At 50.3% G+C, this 12,596-nt stretch overlaps 1 protein-coding gene across 3 annotated transcripts in view; it reads left to right on the forward strand.

Annotated features, from left to right (window-relative positions):
* The window catches only part of LOC135375574 (zinc finger protein 227-like), a 29,177-nt gene extending 18,383 nt beyond the window's left edge, over positions 1–10,794 (forward strand). For all 3 annotated transcript variants that reach the window (XM_064608254.1, XM_064608253.1, XM_064608255.1), the window contains 2 exons: positions 4,493–10,341; positions 10,397–10,794. In XM_064608254.1, the coding sequence (XP_064464324.1) occupies positions 4,493–5,733 (1,241 nt within the window). In that variant the 3' untranslated portion in view covers positions 5,734–10,341; positions 10,397–10,794. The remainder of the gene's footprint in view (positions 1–4,492; positions 10,342–10,396) is intronic.
* The last annotated feature ends 1,802 nt before the right edge of the window (positions 10,795–12,596 follow it).

Genomic DNA, 12,596 nt, shown 5'->3' on the forward strand with positions numbered 1-12,596 from the left:
CGGAGAGTGATCGAACGGATCCTTCGCAACCTCGGACCCAACCCGGCGGCCCGTACCACTCCCATGATGAAGATTACGCTAAGCATGGCCGTACAAATGATGTACGCTGCCTGGCATGAAGTGAAGCGCCAGACAGTGCGGAACTGTTTTGCTAAAGCTGGAATACGCGTTTCTGACGAAAATACAGGTTTGGTAGATGAGGATGTGGAGGCAGCCTCAATCCAGGGAGAAGTGGAGGCAGTGTGGGAGGAGCGGCTTGCACCCTTAGACGACGTGACCCTCGAGGACTTCCTGAACGCAGACAGCTGTGCATCAACGCGTGAGGAAGCGACAGATGCGTCTATCATCCAGGAGGTGTGCCCAACCCAAAACACAGTGAAAGTGAAAACGACGATGAAGAGACCGCCCAGTCACGGTGCAGCGCGCTGTGGAGGCTATCACTGAACAGCACAAACCTGCAGTGCAACAAGAAGACCTACATCGGTGTGAAGCCATACAAATGCAACATCTGTGCTGCAGAGTTCATGTGGAGCAGGTACACACAAAGTTAGAGAAGAAGCTGCTAGAGCTAGTTCAGTCAGAGCCATAACCTGTGACTTAACAGGTAGCCAGGACACACTTGTGATGGCAGCCATGCAAGTGTGCAGAGGCCGCATATACGTTAAAGTGCGCCAGCCCTGGGCTGTCCTGTGTCCTGGACCCAGACACCTGAAGAAGGACATGCTAATGCACGTATACAATCCAGATACAATCTGTCTCCCGCCATATTTTATTGTGTTTGACATTTTGAAACACGCACGCATGAACAGTCTGAGGGTAAAAAGAGTTGGGTTGGGTGGTGACATATGTGAAACAAAAAAAGAAGGAAAGAACAGGGCCGAGAGACAAACACACAATGAAGGGACACCATCACACTTGCTATCGACTGCTAACCAAGGTTTATTTTCATGAACAACATGCATTGCATTGTTTCCCTTTCCCTCTTTATTTCCTTCATGGTAAAATGCGTCTTTTGTACCTTGCATCTCCTCGACTGATAACAATGTATCATAAACAAATAAATCGACCCAAAGAAATAAAGAATATTTCTACATGACGTGACAACTTGTAAGAAGAATCCCGACAATCACGTTTTGTTTGAAGAGCATCCATTGTAGATTGCATTACAATTTTTAACAATTTGTGAATGACACCTCAGGAGGAATCACGGAGGGAGAGGAGTATGTGGTATGAGAGATAAAAAACTGTGACCTCAGTCTCAAAAAAGTTATTTTTTTGGGGGGGCCGAGGGAGTTGACTGGACACTGTAACTACTAGAACTACAGTGAACTCCCCTTAACACGAACTTGAGGGGACCTGAGAAATCTGTTCGGCTTATCAGAAGTTCGGCTTAAGAGAAGTGTCCAATATATCATGCCTATAATGCTTAAATTGCTAATAGTTAATATCAAAAGACTTACATTAACAGACAAGAGAAAACCAGCGATTTATTTCAATGGCACAACCTTAAAAAGACTGAGATGTTTTTGTCCATCAGTTGTTGGCTAGCTAAACCATTCCGTAAGTTTTCGCTGCCTCTGTCCAGCAAGGTGTTGTCCAGTGACAAAAGATGACATCTGTCCAATCTGGCTCAAATATCGCTCAGACCCCTCACGCTCCTGGAAAAACTGGAGCAGCACACTGAGAGCACTCTCAGCTGCATCGCAAGTCACTGGTGCAACTTCAACATCACAGTCTTCATCCTCATCAACTTCAGTGTTTGAGGGTTCATCAGTGTGTAGCACCTCTTCAATGATGGCATCCATAGTGTCCTGCCTGCAGGTAGCAACATCTTCGTCCAGAGTGATGTAGGATTCGATGTCCACAGAGACACCTGCATTGCGGAGGTTAGAAAGCAGGCCGCTGTCCTCTTGCATTCCTTCAGAGTCTTCAACAAGATTCTGCGCAGGCATGCCGTGCTCAAGAAACCCTGCATGACGGAATGAGTTCGCAATGGTGGTTTCTGTCACCATATCCCAGGCACGTGCCAGAAGATGGAGCGCACTTAGCAGGTTGACTTGATAGTCTTTCTCAGTCTCCATGCACAACAGCATGCATTGGAGGAGCGATCGCCGATAATGTCGCTTCAGGCTGCTAATTACGCCCTGATCCATCGGCTGAAGCTTTGCTGTCGTGTTTGGCGGCAAAAACTCGAGCCGGATGGCCGAGAGTCCAGCGACATCACCATGGCCCGGGCAATTGTCGACAAGAAAAAGAACTTTCCTCTTCTCTCGCACAAAGCGACGATCCATGCCCCGCAACCACTGCTCAAACAGTGCCTGAGTCATCCATGACTTGGAATTCGCCGTATAGTCCACAGGCAGTGTCTTCACGTGTTTAAAGCAGCGTGGCGACTTGGCCTTGCCTATCACCAACAACTTCAGTTTGTCAGTCCCACTCATGTTCGCACCAACAAGCACTGTAATGCGCACCTTGCTGTGCTTACCTCCTGTGCACGTATCTCCGACAAAAGTCAGCGTCTTGTCAGGAAGCAGTTGATAGTTTCAACGCGGTTTCGTCCGCGTTGTACACGTCTGCGGGGTCGTACTCTTCAAGCAACTGTCGCAACCTAGAAGACCGCCAGTCCTGGCAAACAGTTTCGTCGACGGCTGCAGCTTCCCCAACAACGGAACGGAAAACCAGACCGTGACGCTTTCGGAAGCGGTCCATCCATCCATCGCTGCACGAGAACTCGATGTCCAAACGCGTGGCGATTTCCTCAGCTTTGGCACGTAGTACAGGTCCGTTGACAGGCAAATTTGCACTGCGTGCACGCTGGATCCACGTGACGAGGACGTCTTCTAGGTCCCTGTGTGCAGCTGTCCGCATCCTTTTTCGCTTCGGTCCGAAGTCTCCGTTGTTGAAAGACTCCAATATCCGAGTTTTGTCTTTCACAATTCCCGAAAGCGTGCTCTTGGGAATGCCAAACTTTTTCGCAATCGCTGTCTTCGAGAGCTTACCAGAATTCACCTCCGACAGTATTGCCACCTTCGTTTCAAGAGGAATCGACTGGCACGCCCGTTTCGACATTGCTGCGCTAGCGTGGCGAAGAAAACGTCGATGCCCCACGCAAAGAGAGACGCACGTGCAACAGGTTCGCTTATCAACATGGACGGCGAGAAGAGAAAGCAGAGAAAGTCGTGGTCGGAGCATTCGGGATGTCGTGCTGTGATTGGCCGGCGCCCCTCGAGCTGCATGGAGAATCCACCAATTGTGCTTTCCTTACTCTCTCCCGCTCCTCATCCGGGGGTCAAAGGGGTGAGTGCGCTTAGAACAGCGCTGACGCCGGGCGGAATGCAGAAGCTTTTCGGAGCTGACGCGGCCTAGGGTTCGCGCTAACCGAAGCGGCAGACTGAAGCGGTTCGTCTTAAGCGAATTTTTTTTACATGGGTGTCTATGGGGAATCAACCAAATACTTCCGTTTTGTTCCGCATATACGGAAATTCGGCTTAAGCGGGTTCGGCTTAACGAGAGTCCACTGCACAACTAGGACAACTACTACTCTAGAGACTTGATGTTACTGGGTTCCTCTAGGCAGGCACCTGTTTATGTACTGGCAATTTCCCTGAGACTATGCAAGTAGCCAACGTTATTGTGATTTACAAATGCAGTGACAGAAACTGTCCATCTAATTACCATCCCATTTCAGTGTTACCAGTCTTTTCCAAGGGTTCTGCACACATCATTTATAAATGACTTGCTGCTCATTTTAAAAATATGACCTCTCAGAAAGGCAGTTCTGATTTCGACAACAGAGTTCAACTGAGCTTGCTCGCCTTGCACTAAAAGAGGTTATAGTCAAACACGTTGAAAATTGGCTACTGACCTTGGGTGTGTTCATCGATTTCAGCAAGGCGTTTGATTCTACATCACACAAAAAATAGTATTACTCAAACTATAATGGTATGGGATTCGACGTACTGCATTTTAATTACTCTCGTCATACCTATCAAGCTGTTATCAGAAGGGTGTCGTTAATGGTTACTGTTCCTTTCTTATTAAGATACCACGAGGAAGTCTCCTAGGCCCTCATTTTCCATCTACGTTGATGAAATAGTAGTATATAACAAATGATGCTGATTTCATTATCTACGCTGATGATACCAGACTATTGTTCACCGGTCCAGGTCCTGAGCACTAGATGATACTGCAAATGGAGTGCTCCAGGTAGCAAAATCCTTGGCCAATTCCAACTGTTTCAAGATAAACGATAGCAAAGCTAAAGCAGATCTTTTTCGCTGCCAAAAATAAACCTTAAAAAAATGACACTGAAACTTATGATCAATCACACAGTTATCAGCTTAGTTCACAGTGTTAAGATTTTCGGTTTAATCTTTGCCTCAAACATGTCTTGGGCGCTACATGTCAGTTATGTTCACTCCAAGGCAGCAGGGATATTTAGTTATCTCTACAGATACAGAACAAGCTTATTGTCCGATTTCTGAAATTTCAGGAGCAAGAGAAAGCACTGGTGTGCTCCCTATTAAAGACCATCCCAGATGCACTTGTGGTCAAGCATCTTCAGGTTGCACTTTTTCAAATGTGCAGCTCAAGATCACCACAGCAACAACTGAACTGCAATTCGACAACATTGCACTAGTCACTATGGACGGCCGACCCGCGGAACAACCTCCAGACGAGAGCAAGTCATGTGGACTTGAATGCACGCCGAAAGCCAGCATGAAATGCCACATGTTTGCACACTGTCACTGTGAGTCTGAAAAGTGCCACGCTATTTCTCCGTCAGATGTTCAGATCGGAGGGGAGACTTTTGGGTGCAGCATCTGTCCCTCTGCATTCTCGCAGTCTGTGAGTCGCGAGAACCATGTGTTGAAGTGTACTGACGAGAAGCCATGCAAGTGTGATCTCTGTCCTGCAGAGTTAATCCAGAGCACGCACCTGCAGCATCACAAGAAGAAACACATAGACGAGAGGCCACACAAGTGCGATCTCTGTCCTGCAGAGTTCCGCCGGAGCACAGACATGCAGCGTCATAAGAGGACACACACGGGCGAGAAGCCATACAAGTGTGATGTCTGCCATGCAAAGTTCAGCAAGAGAGGGAACCTACGGCTTCACGAGCGGACACACACGGGCGAGAAGCCATACAAGTGCGATGTCTGCCCTGCACAGTTCCTCCGAAACGCAGACATGCAGCGTCACAAGAGGACACACACAGGCGAGAAGCCATACAGGTGCGATGTCTGCCATGCCGCATTCAGCGAGAGAAGGAACCTACAGCTTCACAGGCGGACACACACAGGCGAGAAGCCATACAAGTGTGATGTCTGCCCTGCACAGTTCTGTCGGAGCACGGACATGCAGCGTCACAAAAAGATACACACAGGCGAGAAGCCACACAAGTGCGATGTCTGCCATGCAGAGTTCAGCCAGAGAGGGAACCTCCAGCTTCACAAGCGGACGCACACAGGGGAGAAGCCATACAAGTGCAATGTCTGCCCTGCAGAGTTCAGCCGGAGTGGGCACCTACAGAATCACAAGCGGACACACACGGGTGAGAAGCCATACAAGTGTGACATCTGCCCTGCGGAGTTCAGCCAGAGCGGGCACTTACACCTTCACAAGCGAACACACACAGGCGAGAAGCCATACAAGTGCGATCTCTGTTCTGCAGAGTTTCGCCGGAGCACAGATATGCATCGTCATAAGAAGACACACACGGAGAAGCCATAAAAGTGCAATATCTGCCCTGCGGAGTTCAGTCAAAGCAGGTCCCTGCAACATCACAGGCAGACACGTGGGCGAGCACCCATAAAAATGCGACCTCTGCCTTGCAGAAGCCTCAGAGGTTCCTCAGAGAGCCTAATTCAGCCACAGTGTGAAGCAAGAAACCATACAGGAGTGTTCTCTGTTCTGCAAACTTGATTATGATGGATAGAAAAGAAATGAGGAGCTAAGTCATGACAAGATCAGACTGGCTACCCCTGTACACCAACGTAGAGCAAAAACGAAAAGGCGAATGGCAGTGAAAAGAAGAGTTCGGTCGGTGAAAGAAAAGGAAAGGCCACAGTCAAGCAGAGAGTCGGACACTGTGTGAGTCACAACATATACTAGTCTCACAGTTGTCTATCACAATCAAGCCAGTAGTCCCATAGTTCTACTGTGTAGACAGGGTGTCTACCAACCTAGAAAACCTGGAAAACAGGGAATTGTCAGGGAATTTTGATATGACTGGAAAAGTCAGGGGATTGTCAGGGAATTTGGCCAAAAAGCAAGTGAAGTCAGGGAATATCTCGGACAAGTACCATGATGATGCACGGCGAATTCGCGAGTGCCGACCGGTGGTTGAGCGGCGATGCTGCAGCAACGTTACCGCGAGTAGCAGTTTGCCAGTGCAACAAGTTCTGAGGCCAGAAAAGTAAGATAGCCTCACTAATACTTAATAAATGTTCTTTTTTATTAGGGATCTATATCAAAACCTAGGAGCAGGAACCAAGTTCCCTTTTGATTTTGTCAGGGAATTTGCTTGAAATCAGGGAAAACCTAGAAAAGTCAGGGAGTTTGAAGGCTGCAGTTTGGTAGACACCCTGGTAGAAGTCACAAGTTACGAGACACAGATCAACTTGGTAGGCTCAAGAAACCGAAGCAGTGCCTGCAATGTGACCATGGTGGTGTGCTGGCCAGTGACCTAAGGTGTTTGCAACATCGAAAGGGCAGGCATCTAGACAAACCAAGCTCGCTTTTAGGGCCCTGCAAATGTTGATGTACTGTAACAATCAGGGAGGATGTGTTCCGAGTCTTCTACGACACCGCATTGGCCACAGTTGGGGGTAGCACACCTGCCCAGCTTGTGCTGCAAACAAGCGCCTAAGGGGACGTTCAGTCAAAGCCTATGCACAAGGGCTGCAGCAGGTTGATGTCGACATGGAGGCACCTGGAACCTGAGGTCAGGGTCAACCCTGTATAACAACGAAGACTGTTCAAATGTAGACACCCAGTAGGTGGTGAACATTTGTTGTCTGAACCTGTGAATAATACTGCTCACGTCTCGCTCTTGGTGAAGTAAACAAGTTTCAGCTGGGCGCAGGGGCAGTGGAACGTTTTGAGTTCAGAGGGGACAAGACCTTGGTTGGCGCCCTCCCCCAATGTCCCAACCCAGATGTATGGGTTGGGTATGTATGCAGTATCTGTGGTTAGAAATTCTTGGCGTGACAAGGGAAGGAACATCCTTTAATCTCATGCTGGCATTGCTATAGAACAAGAGGAACACGCATGGTAGCGTAAATCCTAATCGTGGCGATGAGACAAGTAGACTCGGGTACAGGAAGGAGCCTTGGAGACCCGCTGTCATGAATATAGTCCCACTGTATTCCAGAGGGGTGGAACCTAAGTGCCTAAATGAAGGTAGAGCCCCAAGTGCTGGGCTCGGGATTCCTCCTTCTCTTTCCGTAGCTGCGTGGGCAAAAACGTCCTCGTCGATTCCCGACATCCTCCCAGGGTCAGCTGTGGTGTCATCGTGGGCCTCTGGCATGTACAAACGCTGGGCCGGACGCGACGTTTCTCTTCCATTTGCGAGTCTGATTGTGAAGCTCTTGAAGATCCCATCGTGCCACGGGTGTACGGCTACAACAGTGACGGTTTTCCGCAACAATGGTGGGACGCGGTCGTCTTCAACGATGACAAGATCACCAGGTTTCAGTGCTGGAGGGGCTATTCCATTTCCAGTGCTTCCGGAACCCTTCAGTGGCTTGCTGGCGTTGCGTAAAGTCAACAGTGTGCTCTCTTGATGGACATTCTCGAGAAGTGGCAGCTTGGCAGTACGGTTCCCGACAAGGAAGTGAGACAGGGTAAAAGGGAGCACCTCTTGAGGAACAGTGGATATGCTAGTGACGGGTCTGCTGTTTACGGCCACTTGGACTTCGTGAAGGATGGTAACGAGTTCTTCAAGTGTCTTGCGACGATGGCCGTGGGTCAGTCTTTGGGATGACTCCACCGTTGCGGATCATGCGCTCCCGCCACCCTCCCCACCAAAGGGCGGAAATGGTGCTAAACCTCCAAGTGATGCGGAGGTTGCTGGTGATATCTTGGACGGGTTCCGTGGACAGGAGAGTGAGGAGGGTGAGCGCATTGGTGGAAAGTGCAGGCATTGTCGGAGTATTCACGTGATGGAACACCGCATCGGGCAACGAAACGGCGGAAGGTGAGAAGAAACGCCGGGGCGGTCATGTTTGTGACGAGCTCGAGGTGAATCGCTCGAGTCACCGTGCACGTAGAGAGGGCCGCGTATGCTTTAGATGAGGCACTTGAGCAGACTCGGACATACAGCATGCCGGAGAAGTCCACGCCAGTGACGTCGAAGGTGGTGTTCAGTGTTACCCTCTTGTGGTGTAGTGGGGCAACAGGCGCGTATTCTGGACGAAGTCTCGTGCGGCGGCACCGCAGGCACCGATGAAGTACGCGTTTCACAGTTTGTCGTCCTTGATCAGCCAGTATCTGTCGCAGAGATCGAGGAGCGTTGTGTGAATGCTTGCATGGTAGAGGCAGAGATGGGCATACATGATAATAAGGGCCGTGAGGCGGTGATGGCTTGGGAGAAGGATAGGATGTTCTAGGTCACTTGGGTCAGGAGGGCTTCAAGGCGACCACCTACACAGAGAATGCCGTCACCATTCAGTATAGGTCGGAAAAGTCTGATTGCTGATGGTCGAGGGAGCTGAAGCGCAGAAGCCTCACTGACGAAGACGTCCTCTTGAAACCGCCGAAGCGAGTGGATTTTTGCCTGACTAAGCTTGCGTGTGGTTAGGGAACCGTGTATGGCCGACGCCGTGCGGCGAGCGTTAGCCACGAAGCAGTGCACCCAAGCGGTGACCCAGAGAACTGTGCGTAGATTGTCGTAGCGGTCCAAATCGAAAATGGCCGGTAACCTAAGCGAGGGTGCGAGGCAGACAGTGGTCTGCAGGATGTCTGGCTGCATTGTGAGCCAATGTAGCCACCGTAGGGGTTTGGCGGCCTCTCGCTCAGCAGACCCACCGAGAGAGAAGATCGGCGATGAATGGTTGGTTTGCCGTCCAAGTGCCCTGACGTGCCCTGACTTGGAGGAGGGCGTGCATCCCTGGGCAAGTGCAAGTACCCGTCGTGGTGGGGGGGTGCGAGGAGCATTCAGAACTGGTGCGTTGGATGTCGCAGAGGAGGGAAAATGATGCTGATGATGGATTCCTGAAGGAACGGCATTCGCGTGAGACGTGGTTGTATTTGCCGCAGCGGAAACAGCAACGTTTGGCTGAGATGTCTATGCTTGGCGTGGAAGACACAGCTGCGCGGCAATCTTGAATGGCGTGAGAGGGGCTGTTACACAGCTGACAGTTGTGTGGACAGTGATTTGTCGACCGAGCGGCTAGTGAGAGGGCTGTCGGGGAAACTGGCGGGCACCTCCCGTTGGGACACATGACGCTGAGCAAGCTTGCAATCCTCTCGGCTCTTGATATGACCGCGAAGGAAGGCCAGTAAGCTCGAAACTGTTTCGGAGCGTACGTCTGACATCAGCACCTGGCAGCTGAAGTGGACTCGATGGCGCTTTCTCGAGCTGTCGCTGGCGAAACTCGACGACCAGCTCTTCCAGAATGCAGCGCATTGCTACGCGGTGCAACACGACTGTGTAACAGGACTGAGGAACTCCAAGATTCTGTAGGCAACTGGTTCTAAAGATAGTGCCATAGACCTGTCGCAACTTCTCTACACCTTGGGCCGAGGATACAGGGCGCAAACTGAGAAGCTTATCGATGTGAGCATCTACAAGTTCCGCTTGTCGACCGAATCGATTCTGTAAAGTCGTGATCACCGTGTCATAATTGGCTTCAGAGATGGGATTTCCCTCGATGGAACATTTCACTGGACCCGACAAGTAGGATAGTAGATATTTAAACTTTTCGATTCTGGGCAAAGCTTTGCAGTTATGAATTGTGGTTCGTAAGTGATCCCAAAACGCTTGCCAGTCCTCTGCCCTGCCCGCAAACGTGGGGATCAGCACCTTCGGAAGAGCCACCATTCTAATGCTGGATGGAAGCTGGTGAGGCTCACGAGGAGTGTTTGCGACTTCAGGACTGGGCTCGACAATGCGACGAGCTCTTGCCAAGCCGAGGTAGATATTGTCCTGTTAACGCGTAACTGCAGTGTACTCATCTTCGAACGCGTCATCGCCGACTTCGTCCTGGATTTTGGAGTCCACCTCTCGCAACTGTCCAGCCAAAAAAAAAAAAAAGAACTCCCCTTGCGAAGTTGTAAATCTTTATTTTCGGGGGTGGTATCCCGTGAGGCCTCAGTGTCGCCATCGAAAGGGCAACTGTGAGTACCAACTTATTTTCACTCGATTAGCTATACATTTGCGCGCATATTTCAGATGCAATGCCCCACCTGCAGCCACCAATTACCTGAGGGGTCCCATATTCGCGTTCTCGTGGTGGGAGGCCCGGAGGCTGCACCGCCTCCCTATAGTGAAGCGCCTCCACCGAGGTATTTAGAGCAACGACAAGAACTCGGTAGGGGGCGCGGGTTGGCGCTCAATACGCACACGAACGACCAGCCGGTCGAGGACGACGACGCGCATAGTGACGAAACGACGACGAGGACGACGACATAGGACGAGGACGACGACGAAAAGTGAATAAAACACAGCGATAAAAAACAGTGTTCTAAAAAACAGGGTGGAGAATAAAGGACACCAGACGTTTTTAAGCAACTTTTTTAGCAGATTTATTGATTTTAGGTCATTAGCGGCGAGATAATCGGAAAACAGGGATACAACGCTCTTCAGTGATTTCCTTTTCGCCAACAGTGTCGCCACGATACAACAGTACACACCACACATTGGAGAATACAGGCTTTGGATACAGACATCATTATATTCGGCGATGGCGAGGCGTTTCAGCTCTGGTTCGATGGGCGGCAATCTGAAGGAATCAAAGAGATGAGGTCATCCTTCATTTTCGCGTACAGAATCCAGTGTTCCCTGGATTGCTGTCGCCGATCGGTGTTCACTACGATTATACCCGGTCTATCCAGCGCGGGCAGACGGTCGTCTCGAGCGTATACACCACGGAAGAGTGCCGAAGTGTAATCGTTGTACTTCAGGAGTCTCTCGATATCTTGCTCGAACATCGCTAATCCAGTGTGACGTTCCTGTTGTTATCGATGGACATGATTCTCACACTCTCGGACAGTACCAATACAGTCGTGGGTTCGACCAAGGCACGTCGGAACTTGAGTTGCAGACGAACGTTTCCACGCCTGATCGGTGACAGGTGGACGGAGGATTGATCGGGATCCACTGCGTAGTACAGTAGGAACTTGTTTCCAACATAGTGGTCGTATTCGTAGGAAACATCCTTCTCACACAGCTGCTCCAAGAGGTTGAAGTAGCCTCGGTGGTTCAGGTTATTTTTGAAGTCGAACGTGTCTATTCGCTGCGTCCCGTTCACGGTGAGCGTCGCCGACTCAATGTCGCAGTTCACAAATCGGTACGGGTCCCGATTGAATGCTCCCTGGTAAGCTAGATTGGGCGCGAATGCGACCACCACCTTAGACGGTATCTTCTCTGGAAATAAATCTTCCAGGCATGCATCCAGGTTGCCAACTGGTAGCGAACGAATACGAGATTCACTTCCAGCCAGTGTGTAGAGAGCCTTGCGCTGCTGCAATTCCGTTTCGTGCCCGAGGAATAGGCTGGGAGACACGGTGATTTTCTTTATGTACAAGGTGGCACTCATGATTTCTACTTTATGCGTGTGCTGCCCCTGATCGGTCTTCATAATGCGGAATTCGTCGGGGCCTTGATAAAAAACAAGCCTAATTTCCACTCCCGATATGAGTAGCTTAGGCTGCAGGAAAATGTCCGAGTTGATCTTGGAAACCAGGTCGATGGTCTTGCTACCACGTGTGAGGTTGTATCGTTCGGTCGGTCCACGAGCGCGAATGTTGTTTTCCGATTGACGCGCTTCTTCTTGCGTGTACAGACCCGCTTTATGCACAGTATTTTGCTCCGTGGTGCTGGCGTGAAGCAAAATATCCAGGTAGCTTCTATAGCTATACAAATCATTATTCGTAATCATGGTCTGATTCAAGAAGACGGCTACGTTCTCGAAAAGCGAGCTGGCGAACGCGTTGACGGGGTAGACCTCGTCGTAGGTCGTCCGATCGCCAGCGTGTGTTTCCGGTAGCGAACCATCGTCACGTACGATGCGGACTTTCGTCACTATGTGCACGGAATTCAAATCGAGATAGTGATGCCCCAAATTCGAAAGCTGGAACTCTATGACGGAGGATATGTCAGCGACCGGGTAGAATACCTCATATTCCCCCTTCAGTATATGCCACTGCGTTCCCGGCACGGAAAATAACTGTGTTTCCGACTTATCCAACAGAGGAGTGTCGGGATGTACGACGTTAATCGTGCCCATCTCGCAACTAAATTGTGGCCGCGCAACCGGCGTGATTTATGCCGTCGAAGACGTCCGGTTTTCTCCTCTTTCTTCGCCCGCCGGCCCCTCCGAGGTCTCGGAGAATTTCGTGGCCCGTATCTTTCACCGATCTTTTAAGCGCAC

Source organism: Ornithodoros turicata, unplaced genomic scaffold, assembly GCF_037126465.1.
Source record: "Ornithodoros turicata isolate Travis unplaced genomic scaffold, ASM3712646v1 ctg00000895.1, whole genome shotgun sequence".
In the NCBI taxonomy this organism is placed as follows: Eukaryota; Metazoa; Arthropoda; class Arachnida; order Ixodida; family Argasidae; genus Ornithodoros; species Ornithodoros turicata.